Here is a 23592-nt window from a genome sequence, read left to right as displayed (position 1 = left end):
AGTACCTGTGTGATATTATCAAATGCCCTCTTGACTCACAAAGCCTAAAATATTTACTATCTGCTATTTTAGGAAGTTTGCCAATCTCTGGCTTAGAGCAGTGTGACTCAGAACAACCATTTTTCTGACACTTTTTCAACAGTGTTTTTGTTTTGTTTCCTTGCTGTTTCCTCACAGCAAGAAAAGTAGAATAGAGAGCTTATTATCTTTTCTAGAAGGTCTTGGTCCTTATCCTTACAGGAGAGCTTTATGAGCTTGTCATTTATAATGGAGTTTTATATTAGACCTGCCTTGAGGATGTATCATCTCTTAATTCCTCCTAGATTTGACCTTGGAAATCACTCAAGGCCAACCATTGTGTGTGTGTCTAATTAAGCAGTGAAATTTGTTACTATTGACTCAATCCTCAAAGTAGACTGAGAGATGGTAAGGAGTATGTTTTGTAAGGCTTGTAAGTCATATTTTACTAAAAACTTGTGTTAGTTGAATAAATATACTCAACTATATATTATATATTCAACTATAAATATATTCACAATATATTTAAATTCACAATATATATAAATATAAATATATTGTGTTAGTCAGAATAAATATATTTACTTTTTAAAAATTTGCAATAAGAAAATGTGTAGCTCTGCCTATTAAATAGGTTGCTGCTCATGGTTTAAAGCAAGTACTACTTTGTGAAACATTTAAACCTGGAATAAAGGTAGTAGGAAGAAAACAGATTCACCCATCCTTTGTGTAAAAACATCTATGGAAATATTTTTTTGGTGTTTTCCTTCCCTGCTTTAAGTCAGTGATTGTTTGTGCTTGTTTCACTCTTACCCCAGCAAGTGTTGATTTTTCCTTTGCAGGGAAATTTGAAAACGGTATTGCGGAAGGGATGGTGGATCCCAACCTAAACCCCATTTCAGCCTTCCGACTTTCAGTTATTCAGAATTCTGCTGTTTGGGCCATTCTTAATGAGGTAAGACAATACATTAAATCAGTGAAACAGCTTAGATTCTCCTTTTTTTTTTTTTTTACAACATTTGGATTTCATTCTTAAGGTTTTTTTCGAATTGAAAATTGATTGCCATATCATGCTGTTCACTATCTTGTATTTCAGATCCATATTAAAAAAGTCACAAACTGACCATCTCTACTAAGAAACCAACACATTTTTTCCCCTGTGAATTTGTTGATTAAAGACAGCTGAGCACGTACCTTTTTTTTTGGTAACTTGAATTCTACCTCTCGTGAAATCTACTGTAGATAAATGATTGTCATATTTCCACTTGGAAAATGAATCTCCCACGGATAATTGTATTCCTTTGAATCTAAGCTGTCCTCCAGTTTTAACTCAAACGTTTTACAGTTATGACAGCCTGTTAATATGACTTGTACTATTTTGGTATTATACTAATACATAAGAGTTGTACATATTGTTACATTCATTAAATTTGAGAAAAATTAATGTTAAATACATTTTATGAAGGGGGTACTTTTGAAGTTCATTTATTTTAGTATTATAGACCCTCTTTTATAGATGATCAGGGATTATATATATAAATATATAAATATACATAAAATGTTATGGAGTTAATTTATTAGAAATACTTAAGAAGTACATATTTTTGTGCAGTAAATTTTTGAATCAATACTTTTTTTGAAAACCAGTTACCTTGCTTTTTTAAGTTCTTTCTATATTTTTCTTTGGAAATGCAAACATTACAAGTTAATGCCATTTTTCAAATGCACTGCCATTTAAGAATGATTCTAGATTGATTTCCTAACTGAAGTACTTTTATAATCACAATGATTCTGAGCAAAATATTTTCAAAGTCGTTTGTCATTCCTTAAAGCCAGGATTTTAAAGACCAATGTCCTTGAGGGTTATTTTACTATACTATGTATGGTGTATAGCCACAAAAAATTTAGTCTGATAAATTTTAATGTGCAAGGGTGATGCATTTCTACCCAAATTACCACACACTGAAGTCATTACATTTCCTCTGATATGTAAAATGACAAACTCTTCTTTCTGTATTAATCTTTGTCTAAAATCCATGAATTAGATCCATTTTCTCTTGATGCTTTTATATCTGCACTCATTCTGAGTTCTGACAAAATGTTTTCTAGGTAATGCTGTTGTATGAGTCACAATTGGTTTAATTTTAAAGAAAAATGTGATTGTAATGGTGGGTTTTTGGTGAAGGGTATTGTAACAGGTGTCTGTTTTTCAAAATAATTTATTCTGTTGCAGTATGAGCTTGTAAGTAAATTCACATCCAAAGAGTATTTATTACTCTTAAACCTGCAATTCCACATGATGTCACTACTGTAGACAAAAATATTATCAGCCTTAGCAGTCAGTGATCTTAACAGAAGTCTTTTACAAAATTATGAATTATCAACATCAGTTCCCAATCACTGTGGCGTCCTCAGGTGGGTTGCAGGCAGTTACAGGTGTGCAGAGGTTAAATCCTCTGGGCTTTCAGAATAGCCCATGGCTGAGGCCTTGGGCGCTGGAGGTTCTAGCTGGTTGCCTTTAGCTTGGAGAAGTGTCACCTGTAATACCCAGCAGGCTGAACAAATAGCTTTCAAACAGCCTTATTTTCTGTACAGGGTCATGCAGTGAAAAAGGATGGAAAACACAGATAGGGTACAATTTTTTCCATTACTTGAATGGTTCTTGATTTAAAAGTTACATGTTGCCAACAATGATTATTTTTATGTCAAAGTCCAGTTAAACATTTTCCTCAAGATTTTTAAAATTTATTTCATATTTTCTTTAATTTACCTTTTCTTCTCAACTCTCCTTGACCCAGTGCCTGGCAGGGAAATTTCACTGGAAAAGCATAGCCTCTCATTATAAAACATTGGAACCAGCTTCACATTCTAAATTGCTGCTCTAACAACTAAGTGTCAGGAGGTAAAAATCTAGAGGTGGGTTTAGAACCCCCTTGTTTCTCTGCTTCCCAAGAGAAGTGGACTCTGACTTGAGGAAGAAAGGCCATGCTCTGAGAGTCCAAGGAGGTGATAGTAACTGCAGTTCCTGGCCCTTTGTCAGGGTGTATGTCTTGAGACTGAGCCTTATCCAAGCAGCTCTGCAGAGCTGAGGGTGAAAACTTATTAGATCATCCCTCCTGTTCCTGAGAAGAGTTTTAGCCACATCTTATCTTTCAAGGACCCCCTTGTGCATCCCGTTCTTCCTGTGAATTTGTTACCAGTGCCTCATGGAGCCCAGAACACTGCCTGACACATGGCAGGTACCCAGGCAGGGTCTGGGGGAGGGGACCAACTCTGCCAGCCCACACTCCTCTTCCTTTTCCTGAACTCTCTTCAGCTGCTGTCCTTGCCACACACTTGCACGCACGCGCGCGCACACACACATGGTCTCAACTGTCTAGTTTCTGTTTGTGGGGTGTGTGTGTGCACAGACGTGCACTCACTCTGACCAAATGTCAAGCTCCTGTGGGCAAACGTGTACGTCATGCTTCCCGTCCATCCCCTGCTGTACAGCTGTCCATGGAGCCTCTTGTTTGCTGAGCTCTCCTCCCCTGATTTCCACTAGACAATTAGAAGCTTGCCAAGGACAGGCAGTTCTAGTGGTTGCCCTTAAGAATCATGTTAGGGACTGAAGTATTGGGACAGAAGATCAGGGAATCTGGACAGAGAGGAAGTAAATACTTGACCTTGAATGGATGCTGAACCACTTTTGCCCAAAGGGGGAGTGGGGAAAAGTGTGTCAAGTGGTGGGACTAATTTTACTTTTCTGTGTGTCTTTGGCATGGTGTCTCTGGAGCTCTGCTGTCCTCTACAGTAGCCACTGGACACTGGGCAGCTACTTAAATTAATAAAACATTCAGCTCTGTAGTCACATTGGCCCTCCCTATGGCTGGTGGCCACTGGATCAAACAGCACAGATATAGAACGTCTCCATCATCCCAGAAAATTCTATAGGACAGCACTGTGTCAAGAGTGCTAATATGAACATTTTAGAATTCAGAATAATGAGTTGCAATCATGAAGCTGAAAGCAGACATGCAGAATATGTCCTAGTATAAATGATGATGAGTATTTGCGGGGAGAAGAGAAAGTTGAGGACCCATTTCCAGGTGTCTGAGATCCAGTTCTGAATTCTTTGCTCTCAGTCTCATGCGTTCTTGGTGGCATTCACTGTCTCTGCTATTGGAGTCCAGTAAGATCTACAACTTGAAGTTGAGGTTCCAAAGCTTGATTGACAAGCTTTGGAAAACATGAATGCACGTGGATTATTTAGCACGCAGGCTCTAGACATGTGTGTATAGGTTAATTCAACTGTTGGAGATGTCTTTTATAGCTTTTTTAGATCAACAATTGCATCAGTAAATAATTAGAAAAACGTCAACAGTGCTGTGAAGTCGTCTCTTAAATGTGTCCTAGTGATGAAAAAATTGTCTGCTAACAGTGCTGTCCGCGGAGCCAAGTGTGATTATATGCAAACAGCGTGTTTGGAAAGATTGCTCTAATTGATAGCAGTGTGTATTTGTAGCAGCCAGACTTCTGCGGATGACCCCCAGTGACTTTGTAGATTTTGAGTGTATGTGAAACCTGTGAGTATTATCCATAATTATGTTGTACAGCAAAAGGGAGATTATCTGGGAACAGCTAACCAAATCATGTGGGCCCTGAGTTTTCTCAGGCTGTCAGCAGAAGTCAGAGATTCAAAGCAGGAGGACTTGAGACACCATGGCTGGTTTCAGATGGGGGCAGCCACATGAGGAGAAATGCCTCTTAAGGAGCTGAGAGGCCCCAGCCAGCAGCCAAGGGAATGGAAAGTGCAGTCCTGCAGCCACAGGAACTGAACTCAGCCAGCAATCTGAAGGAGTCTGCAGATGGACTCTGCTTCAGCAGCCAAGAGCCTGGTCCCCACCAGCACCCGGATTCCAGCCTTGTGAGACCTTGAGCAGAGAGCACAGTCCTGTCTGCCTGGACTTCTGGCTTACAGACCTGTGAGATAATAAATGGGTATTGTCTTAAGCTTTTAAATTTGCCATGATTTAATGCAGTAATAGAAAATGAATATGATATTTAAAAGAGGTGAGGCAGAAAAGTCTTCCTACTTGATTCCTTCTGGTGTATTTTATTTTTTAAATTGGAGGATAACTGCTTTACAATATTGTATTGGTTTCTGCCATACATGAGCATGAATCAGCCACAGGTAAACATATGCCCCCTCCCTTCGGAAACCCCCTCCCACTCTATCCCACTAGGTTGTCACAGAGCACTGGGTTGTTTCCTGAGTCATACAGCAAATTCTCACTTGTTGTTTTACGTACGGTAATGTACATTTCCATGCTATTCTCTCAGTCCGTCCCACCTCTCCTTCCCCAACTGTGTTCACAGATCTGTTCTCTATGTCTGCATCTCCATTGCTGCCCTGCAAATAGGATCATCAGTACCGTCTTTCCAGATTCCATGTGCATGTGTTAATATACAATATTTGTCTCTTTTTGACTTACTTCACTCTGTATAATAGATCCATCTCTAGGACTGACTCAGATGTACACTTTTTTATTTAACAGCTGAGTAGTATTCCACTGTATATATGTACCACAATTTCTTTATCCATTCATCTGTTGATGGACATCTAAGTTGCTTCCATGTCCTAGCTATTGTAAAAAGTGCTGCAATGAACATTGGGATTACACATGTCTCTTTCATTTATGGTTTTCTCAGGCTATATGCCCAGTACTGGGATTGTTGGGTCATGGTAGTTCTGTTCCTAGTTTTTCCAGGAATTGCATTACTAGCTGTATCAGTTTACATTCCCACCAACAGTGCCAAGAGCGTTCCCTTTTCTCCAGATCTTCTCCAGCATTCATTGTTTGTAGGTTTTTTACTGATGACCGTTCCTGAGTGGCATGAGGTGATACTTCCTTGTAGTTCTGATTTGCATTAATAATGAGCTATCCTGAGCATCTTTTCATGTGTGCTGGCCATCTGTATGTTTTCTGAGAAATGTCTGCTTAGGTCATCCGTCCATTTTTTGATTGGGTTGTTTTCCTGTTTTTGAGCTACATGAGCTGCTTGTATCTTTTGGAGATTAATCCTTTGTCAGTTGTTTTGCTTATTATTTTATTTTCTCCCATTCTGAGGGTTGTCTTTTAATCTTGTTTATTGTTTCCTCTGCCATGCAAAAGCTTTTAATTAAGTCCCATTTGTTTACTTTTATTTTTATTTCTATTACTCTCAGAGGTGGGTAACAGAGAATCTTGCTGTGATGTATGTCGAAGAGTGTACCATGTATGTTTTCCTGTAAAAGCTTTATGGTTTCTGGCCTTACATTTAAATCTTTAATCCATTTTGAGTTTGTTTATTGTGTATGGTGTAAGTGTTCGTTTCATTTTTTTACACGTATTTGGGTTATTTCTTCATAAACACATGAATAAAGTCTTGTCCTACCAGATTATATATCCAAGTCTCATCTGGGATTCTTTCCCGAAGACCTCAGTTAATTTTCATGGGAAGGTTGTTGGCAAAAACTTGCAACAGCTTAGTAGCACGTTTCATAAAGGAATTGCTAGCATGACTTTGCAGGAGCAGGATCCAGTAAGGCATATTTTTCCTGGAATCAGCGTCACTTTATGTTGATTTTGATTGTTCTGTCAGTTATTATTAAGAATGAACAGTGCTATTTTAAATAAGCTATTAAGAGGAAAAAAAGTATGCCTTTGTGTAGAGATCAAATACTCTACTCTGTATTACTTTATAATCTAAGCACAGATCAAATCCTGTATGTGCTAAGCAAAGTTTTGTAATTCACATTTATTTTCCAAAATACTTTTGCTCCCAAACTGTTAATTGCTGAAGTTTAATTTTGGTTTATCCATATTTTTTGTGCTTCTTTGACTATATTGCCATAGCCCTGATATAAGAAAAGTTGAATGAAAAGAAAGAAAATGAGAGGCTAAAGTTATCAAAAAGTCAAGAGATTTGAGTCATAATCGTATCTGAAGTCCTAAAGAAAAGGAAACATTTCCAAGCTATGGAGCACTGTTTAGTGTGAGATTTTCTTTGAGAATTGTGCATCTTTAATTATTAATCTTAACATATATATGGCATAACTAATATGCTTCATTTCTTCAATGTATGTGAACCTACAGTGCTGAAGAGACCACTACAAGAATATTACTAAAAAAGGCATTTTTTATAGTTATATACCTGTATCATCTGTATCTATACAGAAACTTGACTCTTCTTACCTGAAACACTCGCTTCACCTGTTAGGGTGCTAGCTAGAGCATTTCCAGAGGAACAAACCAGAAAGGGCTGGAGCTTCAGAGCATGAGTGGGCAATTTAGATGTCTTTCAAAACACGTAAACTGAGTGTTGGACTGGAAACAGTTTGTGTGGAAAAACGTTAGGAACTGTGGTGCTAAAACTGTTCTAGAATAAGGACTGTCTGTTGTGGGGAACATTCCATACTCTTGGACTCGAGGAAGGCTAATTCACAGCATTAGTGATTAGCAAATTGCCCTGGAATCAAAAAGATTTGGTACTTGAGTTTGATAAGCATTCCATTATTTGTTCGAAATGCTCCGCTTGCTGAAATTTGGGTGAAAATACCTTTTGAAGACATAGTCTCTGAGCCTTAATGATGGCCGGGGTCGACGGTACTGTAAGATGCACTGCCAGCAGATATGACATTTTCAGTGTAGTCGGTTGTGTTTTCTAAGAAAGATTTTAGAGATCAGCTGATTAAATGTAACCATTGTTTCATTTATGGGATGAAAGACTAAAGCATTTCTCCTTGAGAACAAACTTCGTTTGGAAAGGCTGTCTTTGTGATTGGGGGTGTTTCTGGAAGCACCCCTGGGAGAAGCTGCCTGAAGAACTGCTTTTCCGGGTTGTACCAATGTTTCCCCCTCCCCCTCCCCAAAATACATTGTACATAGTTTCCTTATAACATCTTCATTGGTCGGATTGGTAATAACTGTAGTAATATTTTAGGTCCTGTTGGATTTTCAAAGGCAGATTATTTATTTTCTAATTTGCTGCTAAAACTGCAAACCTGATAACTGGTCCTGTTGACTGTGCCTTCATCACTGTTTCTCTGTGCCACAGCTGTTCATGTGTATTTGAAATAAAGAAGTTTAAAAAGCCATGTTGAATTCAAGACTCCTTCTAATAAAAAACAGGTAAAACTTCATGAGTACCAGGCTTTTTTATTATTATAGTTTTAACACTGATACAGAACAGCTTCCTGGGACTATTTTCTGTTAGAAAACAATAGTAGATCTGTGTGTTTTGGAAAGTCTTTAAAGAAAAAAAAAAGCCTTCGTTGTTAAGACCATGTGTATCAGTGTTACACAGAGGTTCACTCCCACCTTAAGTGTGATATGCAGCACCCAGAGTAAGAAGAGCTTCTGGGGCAGTCTTCAATTGGGTATCTTTTTTTTTTTTTGCATAAATAATGGCTATTAGTGACATTTACAGCCTGTAGTTCAGTGATTCCTAAGGAGACTTTTAAAGCTTAAATTACGACCCTGTGGCTTATATAAAAGTTTAAAATGCAGCCTGTTAGAAATGGGGGTGACTCTGTACCTTGTCAGTAATAGCTGGGGAGGGGATGGCACACATATGTGGATACGCCTTCAAAAATAATTTATGTTAAAAAGTTTTACCTTTTTATTTTCTTCATAGCCTTAGTACTTTGTGTATCATTCTGTGTGCAAATATTTATGAATAAAAGGTAACACTTTAGTTTAAAAAATATTTATTGTAGAAATGTACATTTAATCAGTTTTAAGGAATGTACTATTAATATTTATAGTTCTTCAAATTTGCAAACTTTGTACCTTTAAGATATCTACAATGATAGTTTATTTACAGGTTTCACAGGAAATCACCACCTCACCGATACTGTTGCTGCTGCTCAGATGTAAGGGGCCCCCTGGCTCACTTCACTCTGTACTTGTAGAAGGAGCAGAGCGTGTGGGTGAAGTTCCAGCCCAGGGCTAGTGAGAGTCCGTAGAGCAGGATGAGAGGCGCAAACGGGTAGAGAAGGATCACCGTGTTTTTCAAAAATGGCAGTGCTGGAAAAGGGCCAGGATTCAGGTTAAGGGTGACAGTCAATATCGCCAGTTATTCATGGATCAAGTGGTGAATTGAAACCTGTGATGTTTCAGAAGCTTCCCATCTTAATGTACCAGCAGACATGGATGACGTTATAGGAGAAAAACAGCTTTCAGCTGTTTGAGATTTCCCAACCGAGGGAGTGTTATACCTCCACTTTGAGAACGTGAGCTCTCAACCAGTATCCCAGACTTTAGGAAAGAAATGAAGCTCTCAAATATAAAACCCACCCCCAGATACCTGTGTTTCTTTCTTTCTCACTTGTGGCTTCCTGTTAGTGGGTCCATACCCCATGCATTCAAATCTAAGTATTTCTCATACAGGTAGTCCCCAAACTGAAACTGAGCTGTGCCCAAAGAATCTTCTAAATTGTAGGGAGTTACCAGGACAGTGATCCAAAATCCACTTCCACCTCCCCCAAACGAGAGACAGGACCTCCCCAATGCCCAAAATGAGGTGTTACAATTTGGAGGAGGGGCAGCAAGTGGTTCCTGACAAAGTCAAGGGGACTCTGACCAGTGGAATCAGTCACATGTGAGTCCAAGTAACTTATGTTTACAGTAAGATTCCAGTCTTCTAGAGGGACAATAAAGGAAAGGGCTATAATACATAACACTAACAAATCATAAAATCTCTAAATTTAACTCTTAATAGCAGTCATTTCTTTACATGAAGAAAAATAAATATGGTTTTCATTCATACTATGAAAGACGAACCGATAGTAGGATTGAATAATGAATTTATAAACATATTCTGAGTGCAACAGAAGCTGGGCTTGATCTTCTGTGATTATCCACAGTACCTCCCACCCCTAGGCTTCTCCAGTCCAGCAGGTGGCCTGGAACCAACACAGATGTTTACAAAATGAAGAGTATTTCAGAATTGTCCCCCAATCATAAAACAGAAAATATGGCAAAGGTTTTAAACATGCCCATACACTGGACCCAACCCTTTCCTCATCTGACTGACTGCTGGTAACCCAGAACCCAAAAACCTCGGAGAAAAGAAACTCGTCATGGGTTCCTGCAAGAAACCTGGAGAGCATCAGGATGGTTTAACATGGTTCCTTGAAATTATAAAGTTTGTTATGTACCAGCTATGTCACTTTGGAGCTATGGGACCATGGTTAAATTACTTAATCTTCTGGGCTTGTCTCCTCATTTGAAAAATGAGGCATAGTAAACGTGTATCATATAACTCAAGATTAACTGGAAGAATTTATGTAAAACACCAGCGACAGTGCCAGCTTCATAAAAGCTCACTGTATTACTGTTACAACTTCTCCCCTCCCTGTAGTGCTGTCAACCAGAAAAATCAATTACTTACCACTGTATCCTAAGAAAGTTACATAGATATAGTAGCCAACGGCAACCAACCATAAGGTATTTCCAACTAAATATCCAATAAATGTGTCTGTTAGGATGACATCTGCCGAAGAGACACGGACAATGAATCTTTTTTCAGTGGATACAATGAAGACTTTCTGATGACAAGTTTAGAAGAAACTGCTACTTACGGTTGATGAAAAAAAGCTGTATAAAATGCAGAATGACCAAGAGAGGATAAAAAGCATTCAGATGCACATCGAAGGCATAGCCCCACTCCACATCATAGTCTCTGCTCTGCCGTTTCACTAAATACTTATTGGAGATAAACCTGAAAAAAAAGATAACATTTCTTTCATTATTCAATAAAATTAACCCCATGCATATTTACTGACTATCTTCCATAGCTCAAGCATTATTCCATACACTGGAGATATGGTGGTAAACAAACTTCTGCCTTCAATCTAGTGGGAGTGGACTGACAACAACACAGTCAGATGGCCCTAGGCAAAAACTGAGCAGGACAGAAGGGCAGGGGCTGCAAAGGTGACATGTCAGCCATGACGAGAGTCCCAAGAGAGTGACATCTGGGCAAAGAACCAGGGGCAGCGATGGGAACCCCTGGGGCAGCGCCTTCTGAGCAGGGAGGAGTCTTGAGCATGGGTTGGGGAGGGGCTCAGAGTGCCTGCAACAGGTGAGAAGACGGCAGGGAGTGAAATGGGAGAAGAAAAAAGAGCAGCATCTTACAGACCTGCGGCCACTGTCAGACATTTGGCTTCTACTCTTGGTGGAATAAGAAGTCACTGTGGAGTTCCCAAAAAGGACGTTTGGCTTACTGTTTTGACAGGGTTCCTTTGGCTGCGGTCTGAGAACAGACCCTGGGGACAAGAATGGAAGCGAAGAGGCAGGAGGGAGGTCACTGCGAGGAGGAGATGAGAGGCTGGCCTGGGGGCAACTAGAGCTGGGAGGCCCGAACAGCGAGAGTGGAGTACGACACAGTGAGTGCCAGAAGAAAAGATTAGTCAAGGAGAGCTGAGAGACTGCTGCCTTAAAACAGAGAAAGACGGCGGTGCCGCCGAGGCAGGAGCAGCTGCACCAAGAGCGATCTGAGTGCAGGAAGGGAGAGCCCAGGGGTTTGGACCTGGCCCTGTTACGGTGAAGAAGAAAGAAACATAGAAAGAAGGTCTAGAAGCTTAGAGGAGCAGTCCACACAGGGGATATAGAGATTCATGTGTGCAGATGGTGTTAAAAGCCATGAACTTGAGTGAGATCACCTAGAGTGAACAGAGAACAGGTCTGCAGCCTAAGACTAGGGTCATTTACCCCCCACCAACCCTCGCCCCGCTGTGGAAAGTTCAGCGAATCCGGAGGAACCAGTAAGGAAAGAGTGGCCAGAGACATCTCCAGCCACAGCTTGAACAATCACTCAAGCTCATGCCTCTGTTCCACAGCATGGCCTCATGGTTCCTTTAAATGACGAATAAATGAAAAGGCAGACATCCAGGTAACAAACAGGTCTTCAAAGGAAAAGAACAAAAAGAATTGTAAAGTTATGGAAATTCGATGGTGGCTTCTACATGTGATTTCAAGGATACCATTAAGAAAAATGCTATGCCTACAGTGGAAATAAAAACAGAAAAAGAAACGAGAGGTGTTATAGTACTAATAAAATAGTCCTATACTCAACTGTCTGAAAATGTCAAGATCCGAGTGCTTTGCTAGAACAAATTGGAACTTAGCAAAACACCTTCCACTTGAGCCAAGACTATGCTATAAAATGAACAGAGTAAGAAGCGTTTAGCTCACCATCCAAGGGTTCCCATTCAGTGGTCCTGCTGCTGCCCCCACCCCTCTGCTCAGCCCTTAAACAGGTGTTTCCCAGGCTTCTAGCCTTCATCCAGGTCTCACCTCTAGAACACTGATACTCCTCCCGGGAGAGCTCAAAGACAGCTGAGTCCTCCCCTCCCACCTTCACATTAAGAATGCCAGTCACATCCTCATTTTGGCCAGACTGCTGCAGCCTCCAAGTTCCCTCCCCCAGTGTCTAATGAACCTTTATTTCATTATCAACAAGTCTCCTGTACTCAGCATGTCCCACGTGGAATGCACTGGCACCCGCAGCCCACAGCCTGCAGGCCACCCTAGAGGCCCTGGGCTCCCCCTCTTCCCTACCACCCTCTACTTTTAGAATCACCACACTAGTCTGGGCTTCCTCTGCTCAAACGCAGAACACACAATTGCACCCAGCCTCACCACTCTCTCCAGCTCCTCCTCCTCCAGTCAGATTTTTCATTAGCTCAGTTCAGTCGCTCAGTCGTGTCCGACTCTTTGCAACCCCATGGACTGCAGCACGCCAGGCCTCCCTGTCCATCACAAACTCCCAGAGCCTACCCAAACTCATGTCCATTGAGTTGGTGATGCCATCCAACCATCTCATCCTCTGTTGTCCCCTCCTCCTCCTGCCCTCAATCTTTCAAATGAGTCAGCACTTCACATCAGGTGGCCACAGTATTGGAGTTTCAGCTTCAACATCAGTCCTTCCAATGAACACCCAGGACTGATCTCCTTTAGAATGGACTGGTTGGATCTCCTTGCAGTCCAAGGGACTCTCAAGAGTCTTCTCCAACACCACAGTTCAAAAGCATCAATTCTTCGGTGCTCAGCTTTCTTTTTAGTCCAACTCTCACATCCATACATAACTACTGGAAAAACCATAGCCTTGACTAGATGGACCTCTGTTGGCAAAGTAATGTCTCTGCCTTTTAATATGCTGTCTAGGTTGGTCATAACTTTCCTTCCAATGAGTAAGCGTCTTTTAATTTCATGGCTACAATCACCATCTGTAGTGATTTTGGAGCCCCCAAAATAAAGTCGCCCACTGTTCCCCATCTATTTGCCATCTTAGTTAGCAGTATCCTTTTTAGGTCAGATTTTAGAATTTATCTTGTGGCTCAGGTGGTAAAGAATCCACCTGCAATGCAAGAGACCTGGGTTTGATCCCTGGGTTGGGAAGATCCCCTGGAGAAGGAAAAGGCTACCCACTCCCGTATTCTGGCCTGGAGAATTCCACAGACTATGGGATCTATGGGGTCGCAAAGAGTCAGACATGACTGAGCGACTTTCACTTAGAATTTTATATTACTGGTGCATTGCATTTTCTGACTACCCAGCACATACAAAACCTATTGGATTGGTCAGGAGTTACAAAGCAAAATAACAAGTTGGTATCATCAGAGGTCAGCATCTCACAATCTTGCTCAAAATGTTAACAGCTACCATTTATTGAGCACAGACTGTATAGGTGCTTTTCATAGTACAAGCTTTTCAAATACCTCACAAATAGATAATTAACTTCCAAGGACAGGGTACATGGCTGAGCTGGCATTTGAACCCAGGTCTCTCTGCAACTCAGGTTCCAGTGTTTTCTCTGATACACAACAGCCCCCACCAGCTGAGCTCACCACATAAGAGCACCCCTTCCGCCAACCACACAAGAGCACCCATCAAAACACCAAACGCCAAATTGATACTCGGCACACTGGTACTGGTACAGCAAACCCAGAGAGAGTCAGACTGAGAACTCAGTCAAATAAAACCTGCTCATGTGTTTCAGCAGGAAGGAAGCTTAACCAAAACAATCCTTTTTCACGTGCTTCATCTATGTCAAAGATTCAAAGTAAGATTCCATGACATAACCCTCCACATCTTCCCCATCGAGAAATGAGCTGCTGACCAAGGCAGGGGAATACTGTGCCGTCATCCAGACAACTTCAGCAGAACTGTCTGTGAAACATTTTTGCAAAATCAGGGATTTTGTTAATACAACATAATCATGACTTCAATTCACTTATTTGGTGCAGTTTGACAAAGTGGACCATCCCCTGAAGAGTATTTTCTGCTCTAGGTGCCAACACAGGAGAATGAGTTATGGTAATCCTGGTGGACAAAATCAGTGCTTTCAGTTCGTATAGTTTCCATTTCCATCAGCTACTCTCTGAAGCAAACAGAGGGAGGGAGGGAGGCTCTATAGTAGCATCTGAAAAACCAAAAGCTTCTGTACTCACCACATTAAGGTTGATATGAGAAGACCGACGCCTACACAGTCTATGAATACCACCCAAAGGAGCAGCTTTATCGTCTCAAAAAACCCCATGTCCAGCACAAAGCCAAATCCTATCGTGGACACTGCAAGAAAGATTTATAAGATGCATTCAGGCACTTTGCTAGATTCTAAGCATACAGGTCAGTTTCTGCCTTTCAGATGCCCACTCCAAAATGGGATGCGGGTATGTAAACAAAACCCCTAAGCTATCTTAATAGATGTGACTGATTAAGAAATGCAGATGGCCCTGGAACACACAACTACCACTGAGATACCTGACGTTTACTGCGGAGGCCCCTGTGTATCTGATTCACCAGGGTAGCCCCAGCATTCAGAATACGACCACTACTGAGAAGGCACTCACGTGTTTAAACCCAGTTAGAGGTGGGCTTCCCTGGTGGCTTAGATTGTAAAGAACCTGCCTGCAATGCAGGAGACCCAGGTTTGACTCCTGGCTCAGGAAGATCCTCTGGAGAAGGAAATGGCTACCCACTCCCGTATTCTTGCCTGGTGAATTTCAGGGACAGAGGAGACTGGAAGGCTACAGTCCAAGGGGTCACAAAAAGTCAGACATGATTGACACACTAAAAGTGGTTCAGACCCTTTCACTGCACTATTGGAGAACTTAAAGCAGTTTCTCAAGATCACATTAGTACTTTCAGAACCCTCACTCTGGATCGGCCTGATGAAAGTGAGAAGTGAAAGGGTTAGTCCCTCAGTCGTGTCTGACTCTTTGTGACCCCATGGATGGTAGCCCACCAGGCTGCTCTGTCCATGGGATTCTCCAGGCAAGAACACTGGAGTGGGTTGCCATGCCCTCCTCCAGGGGATCTTCCCGACCCAGAGATCGAACATGGGTCTTCTGCACTGCAGGCAGGTTATTTACCAACTGAGACACCAGGGAAGCCCTGGATCAGCCTAAGGGCGAAAGGTAATTTCCAATCTCAGTAGTCCTTTTTCATATTAAGTTTGCATTTGGGTATCAATGAATTTATGAAAAATGTCAAAGTGTTAATCGCTTGGTTGTATCTGATTCTTTTGTGACCCCACGGACTGTAGCCCACCAGGCTCCTCTGTCCATGGAATTCTCCAGGCAAGAATACTGGAGTGGGTAGCCATTTCCTTCTGCAGGGGATCTTCCTGACCCAGGGATCGAACTCAGGTCTCCAGCACTGCAGGCAGATTCTTCACCGTCTGAAGCACCAGGGAAGCCCTACGTATTTATCACGGCAGTTGAAAGACATGGAGTGACTCTGTCCTGTGCTTTTTCAAGTTCCGAGGAACCAGTTTCCTCTGGCATCTGCTTGGGACCTTTAAAGTCAGGAAGAATACCACTCTCTTTCCTGTGAGGAGATTTTGGAGACTTCAGAAAGGAAGACAACGGCTTCAGAGAACCCCAAATTATGACCCATAACACGCTGACAACAGGATTCTCCAAATGACAAGTCCAACCTGAAACAGTCAACTGATTTCTCAACTCTCCTGCAGATAAACACTTACCACAGAGCCAGATACTTAACAGGACCAAGAAAGCCGGGTCATCCCTGGCCCACTGATCTTTCGTCTGCTTCCTATAGTGAAAGTTTCTATAAACTCTCTGTGGGGAAGTGAACAGGTAGAGCATCTGCCAGGCAGCAAACTCAAAGTCCATCTGCCGGAAACGGAAAAGCCTCCTCAGGTATTTGTAGCGTTTTGCTCCCGCTGTATGTCTGGCTGCATCCCTGGAACTCAACACTCCATTCCCCTGCCCTGGGGAAGTCACCGAAGTACTTGGTAACATCTTCCTAGACAGAAGGGAGGAAAAATTTATATTATTAATACAAATCATCAGAAGAAACTGCCAGCCTCTAGCACCCCTCTTGTGAGTTATTTAGGAGAGAAGTCACCTTACATTTTGGCCCCAAGCCCTGAGAAGAGGCGGGACTCAAAAGAGAGTAAATTTGGTTTTGAGGCTGATTTGGGAGCTGGAGAACTGCCTATTGCACTTCAGGAAAGGGCTGCCCCGTGGCCTTCTGAACCTTCATAATAACGCTTTTACAAGGTCCACCTATTCTCTGTACTTAATTTCTGTCAATCCTCAGATCTGTTCCACCTCTCCCCACCTCTTCCCACCCCTTCTCCAAAAGCAGAGATAGTGATGGAGCAAAAATTTGAACTCAGGCAGTCTGAATCAAAAGTCCACCTGTCATCTGTGCTAACAATCAAGACTTTAAGGAAAAGCCTTTGCTGAAGCCAAACAGAAACGATGTTCCCGACGACGTAAAGTAAATGGCTTATCACACAAGTCCATCAGCGCCTCACCAACAAGCAACTCGTTCACTAGCATGGAATGTAAAAACAAGGCAAAACTCAAACGCATAGTGTTTTACTTCCTGAATAGTTCATCAGGGGAACGACAGCGTGGGGGTCCAGTCCAACCAGTCTGAAGCCAGGGAGGCGCTGGTCATCGTCCGGCCTCCATGTCCCACCCCGGCAGCCCAGTGTCGGGCTCCACTCCCCAGGCCTCCAGGACGCCAGCTGCTCCCCGCCGGCTCGGGGCCTCCGGTAAGGCGGCCAGACTGAGCATAAAAACACAGGACGTCCAGTTACAACTGCATCGCAGATACAACAATAATTTGTAATATAAGCAGGTCCGAAACACTGCGTGAGACCCACAGCTATGCAGACATCATTCGCTGTTATCTGAAATTCGGCTGTAACCAGCCTCCGCGATGGTGTCTGGCAGCCCCACCGCAGGCCGAGCAGCCGGACCCGGGCGCGGTCACTCCAGGGCCGGGTGATGTGGGGCCGCAAGTTGCCAGAGGAAAAGGCTGACCGACGAGCCCGAGTCGCGCGCAGACGGGGCCATCGGCAGGCCTTACCTGGAGCCCCGCGGCGGCGTCCACCGGCTTCACATACACCCGCCACCACCGCCCAGCAGCCGACCCAGCAGCCGCTGGGCCAACTTCCCTCCTCGCTACGTCAACCACGTAGGGGGCGCGTCGCGTCGCGTGACCCACAAACGCCGCGCGCGATACCTCTCGCGTTACGTCTCTCGCCGCGCGCCCACCGGAAGTGGTTGCTACCAGTCTTTTTCCGGTTCCGCCCGCCGCGGCGTCACTGGCGTCCTGAGGAGTGTGGGCCATCTCGGAAGGAGAGGGTGGAGGCCGCGGCCAGCTGGAGGCGCAGTCATGCCCCGGTATTACGAGGACAAGCCTGAGGGCGGCGCGTGCGCGGGCGTGAAGGAGGATCTGGGCTTGTGTCTGCTGCAGTCTGACTGCGTGCTCAAGGTAGCGCGGCCGGGCTCTCGGATGACCGAGGCCCGAAGCGGGGAGGCGAGGCTGGCGGAGGGTCCCTGGCGGGCCCCAATGATGGCTGAATCGTGCCTTAGAGTTCGCGGTCCTAGTTCCCCACCAACTTAATGAACTTGGGCGAGTCCATTGTCGGAACCTGACTTCCCAATGGTGAAATTGGAGAAAACGATGCTGCCCCGTTGGGTTTTTGTAAAGTTTAAACCATCTCGGGTCCAGAAACACGAAATGCTGCTCTCCTGGGTTCTGGAGGCATATAGGAGAGTATCACAGGTTTCTGGAGCCCTCGAAAATGAGAACCAGTAAATTAGCAGATAATTACATGAACCTGGCATACTGTGTTGCCTCGTGAAACCTCCTTTCTCAGTTCAGTTGTGGCTGAATAGATGCTGTATTTACTTTGTGCTGGTCTGAACTTGTTGCTGAGTTCTGTGTATTCCAGGATAGGTTGTAAAAGAGGCAGCTTTTTTATTTTCACCGCTTTATATCTTGCGCCCCCTACCGTTCAACGTGTGGTTTAGGGAGACAGGAATTTGCTATCTTTCCCTCAGTACAGCTACAGGTCTTCTCTGGAGCCAATCAGATATCAGGCGTGCCTTAAGTCGTTTCCTACTTTTTGCGACCCCGTAGACCCTCTAGGCTCCTCTGTCCATGGGATGGTCCAGGCAAGAATACTGGAGTGGGTTGTCGTGCCCGCCTCCAGGGGATCTTCCCGACCTGGGATCGAACCCATGTCTTTTGTGTCTCCTGCGTTGGCAAGTGGGTTCTTTACCACTAGCACCACCTGGGAAGCCCAGTGAGATTCAAAGTCGACTGGCAAACCTGGATTCTGGCGTTCAGTTCAGTTTAGTCGCTCAGTTGTGTCCGACTCTTTGCGACCCCACAGACTGAAGCACTCCAGCCTTCCCTGTCCATCACCAACTCCCGGAGTTTACTCAGACTCATGTCCATTGAGTCGGTGATGCCATCCAACCATCTCAACCACTGTCGTCCTCTTCTCCTGCCTTCAATCATTCCCAGCATCAGGGTCTTTGCCAGTGAGCAGGTTCTTCGCATCAGGTGGCCAAAGAAAGTATTGGATTATCAGCTTCAGCATCAGTCCTTCCAGTGAATATTCAGGACTGATTTTCTTCAGGATGGACTGGTTGGATCTCCTTGTTGTCCAAAGGGCTCTCAAGAGTCTTCTCCAACACCACAGTTCAAAAGCATCAATTCTTTGGTGCTCAGCTTTATAGTCCAGCTCTCACATCCATACATGACTACAGAAAAAACCAAAGCTGCTACTAGATGGTCCTTTGTTGGCAAAGTAATGTTTCTGCTTTTTAATATGCTGTCTAGGTTGGTCATAACTTGTCTTCCAGGGAGCAAGCATCTTTTAATTTCATGGCTGCAGTCACCATCTGCAGTGATTCTGGAGCCCCCAAAATAAAATCTGTCACTGTTTCCATTGTTTCCCCATCTATTTCCCATGAAGTGATGGGATCAGATGCCATGATCTTTGTTTTCTGAACGTTGGGCTTTAAGCCAACTTTTTCGCTTTCACTTTCTTCAAGAGGCTCTTTGGTTCTTTGCTTTCTTCCATCTGCATATCTAAGGTTATTGCTGTTTCTCCCAGCAGTCCTGATTCCAGCTTGTGCTACATCCAGTCCAGCATTTCTCATGATATCCTGTGCATAGAAGTTAAATAAGCAGGATGACAATATATAGCCTTGATGTACTCCTTTTTTGATTTGGAACCAGTCTGTTGTTCCATGTCCAGTTCTAACTTCTTCTTGACCTGCATACAGGTTTCTCAGGAGGCAGGTTAGATGGTCTGGTATACCCATCTCTTTAGAATTTTTCAGTTTATTGTGATCCACACAGTCAAAGGCTTTGGCATAGTCAATAAAGCAGAAGTAGATGTTTGTCTGGAACTCTCATTTTTCCATGATCGAACAGATGTTGGCAGTTTGATCTCTGCGTTTTCTAAATCTAGCTTGAACATCAGGAAATTCGCAGTTCACATACTGTTGAAGCCTGGCTTGGAGAATTTTGAGCATTTTGCTAGCGTGTGAGATAAGTATAATTGTGCGGTAGTTTGAGCATTCTTTGGCATTGCCTTTCTTTGGGATTGGAATGAAAACTGACCTTTTCCAGTCCTATGGCCACTGCTGAGTTTTCCAAATTTGCTGGCATATTGAGTGCAGCACTTTCACAGCATCATCTTTTAGGATTTGAAATAGCTCAACTGGAATTCCATCCCCTCCACTAACTTTGTTTGTAGTGATGCTTCCTAAAGCCCACTTGACTTCGCATTTTAGGATGTCTAGCTCTAGGTGATGGCAGTGGCACCCCACTCCAGTCCTCTTGCCTAGAAAATCCCATGGATGGAGGAGCCTGGTAGGCTGCAGTCCTTGGGGTCACTAAGAGTCGGACACGACTGAGCGACTTCACTTTCATGCATTGGAGAAGGAAATAGCAACCCACTCCAGTGTTCTTGCCTGGAGAATCCCAGGGACGGGGGAGCCTGGTGAGCTGCCATCTATGGGGTCACACAGAGTCGGATACGAATGAAGCGACTTAGCAGCAGCAGCTCTAGGTGAGTGGTCACACCATCGTGATTATCCGGGTCGTGAAGATCTTTTTGTGTATAGTTCTTCTGTGTATTATTGCCACCTCTTCATAATATCTTCCGCTTCTGTTAGGTCCATACCATTTCTGTCCTTTATTGAGCCCATGTTTGCATGAAATGTTCCCTTGGTATCCCTAACTTTCTTGAAGAGATCTCTAGTCTTTCCCATTCTATTGTTTTCCTCTATTTCTTTGCATTGATCACTGAGGAAATCTTTCTTATCTCTTCTTGATATTCTTTGGAAGTCTGCATTCAAATGGAATGTCTCTTTTGCCTTTTGTTTCTCTTTTTTCACAGCTATTTGTAAGGCCTCCTCCGACAACCATTTTGCCTTTTTGCATTTCTTTTTCTTGGGGATGGTCTTGATCACTGCGTCCTGCAGTGTCACAAACCTCTGTCCATAGCTCTTCAGGCACTGTAGCAGATCGAATCCTTTGAATCTATATGTCACTTCCACTGTATAATCGTTAGAGATTTGATTTAGGTCATACCTGAATAGTCTAGTGATTTTCCCTACTTTCTTCAATTTAAGTCTGAATTGGGCAATAAGGAGTTCATGATCTGACCCACAGTCAGCTCCCAGTCTTGTTTTTGCTGACTTGCTAGAGTCAGAAGTCTTGTTAGAGCTTCTCCATCTTTGGCTGCAAAGAATATAATCAATCTGATTTTGGTGTTGACCATCTGGTGATGTCCATGTGTAGAGTCTTCTCTTGTGTTGTTGGAAGAGGGTGTTTGCTATGATCAGTGTGTTCTCTTGGCAAAACTCTATTAGCCTTTGCCCTGCTTCATTCTGCATTCCAAGGCCAAATTTGCCCGTTACTCCAGGTGTTTCTTGACTTCCTACTTTTGCATTCCTATCCCCTTTAATGAAAACGACATCTTTTTTGGGTGTTCTAGAAGGTCTTGTAGGTCTTCATAGAACTGCTCAACTTCAGCTTCTTCAGCATTATTCATTGGGGCATAGGCTTGGATTGCTGTGATATTGAATGGTTTGCCTTGGAAACAGAGATCATTCTGTCGTTTTTGAGATTGCATCCAAGTACTGCATTTCGGACTCTTGTTGACTGTGATGGCTACTCCATTTCTTCCAAGGGATTCTTGCCCACAGTAGTAGATATAATGGTCATCTGAGTTAAATTCACTCATTCCAGCCCATTTTAGTTCGCTGATTCCTAAAATGTCAGTGTTCACTCTTGCCATCTTCTGTTTAACCACTTGCAGTTTGTCTTGATTGATGGACCTAACATTCTGATTCCTGTATGGTATTGCTCTTTACAGCATCAGACCTTGCTTCTATCACTAGTCACATTCACAACTGGGTGGTGTTTTTGCTTTGGCTCCGTCTCTTCATTTTTTCTGGAGTTATTTCTCCACTGATCTCCAGTAGCATATTGGGCACTTACTGACCTGGGGAGTTCCTCTTTCAGTATCCTGTCTTTTTGCCTTTTCGTACTGTTCATGGAGTTCCCAAAGCGAGAATACCGAAGGGGTTTGCCATTCCCTTCTCCAGTGGACCACATTCTGTCAGACCTCTCCACCATCACCCGCCCGTCTTGGGTGGCCCCACAGGGCATGGCTCATAGTTTCATTGAATTAGACAAGGCTGTGGTCCATGTGATACGATTGGTTCGTTTTCTGTGATTGTGGTTTTCATGCTATCTGCCCTCTGATGGAGAAGGATAAGAGGCTTATGGAAGCTTCCTGATGGGAGAGACTGACTGAGGGGGGAAACTGGGGCTTGTTCTCATGGGCGGGGCCAGGCTCAGTAAATCTTTAATCCAATTTTCTGTTGATAATCGTGTCTGTGTCATTTGACCTGAGGCCAAACTGTGGTGGAGGTAAGGAAGATAATGGCTCCTCCTTCTACAAAGGCCCCATGTACACACTGCTGCACTCACTGCTGCCAACCCTGCAGCAAGTTGCTTGTGGTTATTCTTGAATCTGGAGACGTAATTTCAGAAAGTTGCCCTTATTTCAAAGGAAAGACAACTACCCAAATAGGGACATCAATGATATTGGTGATATTGGTGCTGATTCATGATTTACATTTGGTTCACTCGTTTTGGCAGGGGCTGTGTGAAGGGAAAGTCACTGAGTCATGTCTGACTTTTTGCGACCCCATGGACTGTACAGTCCATGGAATTCTCCAGGCCAGGCTACTGGAGCCTTTCCCTTCTCCAGGGGATATTCCCAACCCGAGGATCGAACCCAGGTCTGCCACGTTGGCAGATTCTTTACCAGCTGAGCCACAAGGGAAGGACTGTGTAAGCTTTGGTAAATACTTCTTTAATGAGTAGAGGAGCAAAGCGCCTTGGGTGTCCAAGGGAGAACAGCTTATTTTGCTTGAGAGTTTGGAAACTTCTCAGAGGAGGTGACCTTTGCTCTGAGTCTTAAAGGTTGAGTAGTAGTTGATGACAGAGAAGGCAGCGGCAACCCACTCCGTTGTTCTTGCCTGGAGAATCCCAGGGACGGGGGAGCCTGGTGGGCTGCCGTCTGTGGGGTCGCACAGGGTCGGACATGACTGAAGCAACGTAGCAGCAGTAGTTGATGAAGTAAAGGAGTGGAGGCTCTGGTGGTTGTGGGGAGACTCTGAAGGAACAGCATGTACAGAAAAGTCAGGGAGATGTGGGTGGGCCACCCAGAAGCTGGGCTGGAGGAGGAGAGAAAGGTTGCCATGGGTGATGGCCCTGGTGTGTCGGAGTGAGGAGCTTGGGCGCAAGAGGAGGACTGAGGAAAGAAACTCTGGAAGGGGAAGAGGATACTGGTGATAAGGAGAGCACTGAATTGGTTTTTGAGGTGATGGGTTGATGTAGCAAACAGTTGAGTGCCAAGTCTGATTGCAGGGACATAGAGATAAATGATCTCTGGGAAGCTGGAAAACTGTAGGCAGAGATAACCACCCAGACATGAGGCACAGACGTTCTTTGCCCCCATCAAGTACCCGGCCTTTTTGTTGCTGAATGTGGTCAACTAGGAGAACGTGTTATTATATTTAGAAACAGTCTCTTAAATGGAAGTGCGTTTGTAGTTTGTGTTAAATCCATCCTGAATAGTCAGTTCAGCTGGGCTGTGAAGGGGCAAGCAACGAGGCAAAACATTGAGTCATGCAAATCCAGCACCCCTCCCCATGGGCACTCAGAACGAGGGAAATTCTGC

General features: G+C 43.6%; 3 protein-coding genes across 4 annotated transcripts in view; 2 read left to right on the top strand and 1 right to left on the bottom strand.

Moving 5' to 3' along the window:
* MGAT4A (alpha-1,3-mannosyl-glycoprotein 4-beta-N-acetylglucosaminyltransferase A) overlaps positions 1-7172 on the top strand; it is a 126097-nt gene extending 118925 nt beyond the window's left edge. The window contains exons 14-15 of the mRNA XM_040267639.1: positions 861-973; positions 1115-7172. Coding sequence (XP_040123573.1) covers positions 861-973; positions 1115-1141 — 140 coding nt within the window. The 3' untranslated portion in view covers positions 1142-7172. The remainder of the gene's footprint in view (positions 1-860; positions 974-1114) is intronic.
* A 726-nt stretch (positions 7173-7898) lies between these two features.
* Positions 7899-17592, bottom strand: UNC50 (unc-50 inner nuclear membrane RNA binding protein). 2 transcript variants are annotated; one of them, XM_040267642.1, is made up of 6 exons: positions 17553-17592; positions 16036-16319; positions 14498-14618; positions 10625-10764; positions 10435-10536; positions 7899-9068 (listed from the first exon to the last, which is right to left on the bottom strand). In XM_040267642.1, exons 2-6 carry the CDS (start codon positions 16313-16315, stop codon positions 8932-8934), a joined length of 780 nt encoding a protein of 259 aa, XP_040123576.1. In that variant the 5' UTR covers positions 16316-16319; positions 17553-17592; the 3' UTR covers positions 7899-8931. The 2 variants fall into 2 exon arrangements, with proteins under 2 accessions (XP_040123576.1, XP_040123575.1); XM_040267641.1 differs by having other exon boundaries at positions 17397-17562.
* Positions 17568-23592, top strand: part of LOC120883574 (cytochrome c oxidase assembly factor 5) — a 27480-nt gene continuing 21455 nt past the window's right edge. The window contains exon 1 of the mRNA XM_040267643.1: positions 17568-17804. Coding sequence (XP_040123577.1) covers positions 17706-17804 — 99 coding nt within the window. The 5' untranslated portion in view covers positions 17568-17705. The remainder of the gene's footprint in view (positions 17805-23592) is intronic.

The sequence above is a fragment of the Oryx dammah genome, unplaced genomic scaffold, assembly GCF_014754425.2.
Source record: "Oryx dammah isolate SB20612 unplaced genomic scaffold, SCBI_Odam_1.1 HiC_scaffold_25, whole genome shotgun sequence".
Taxonomy (NCBI): domain Eukaryota; kingdom Metazoa; phylum Chordata; class Mammalia; order Artiodactyla; family Bovidae; genus Oryx; species Oryx dammah.
Note: the sequence above shows the minus strand (reverse complement) of the source record. Positions and strands in the feature narration are given on the sequence as shown.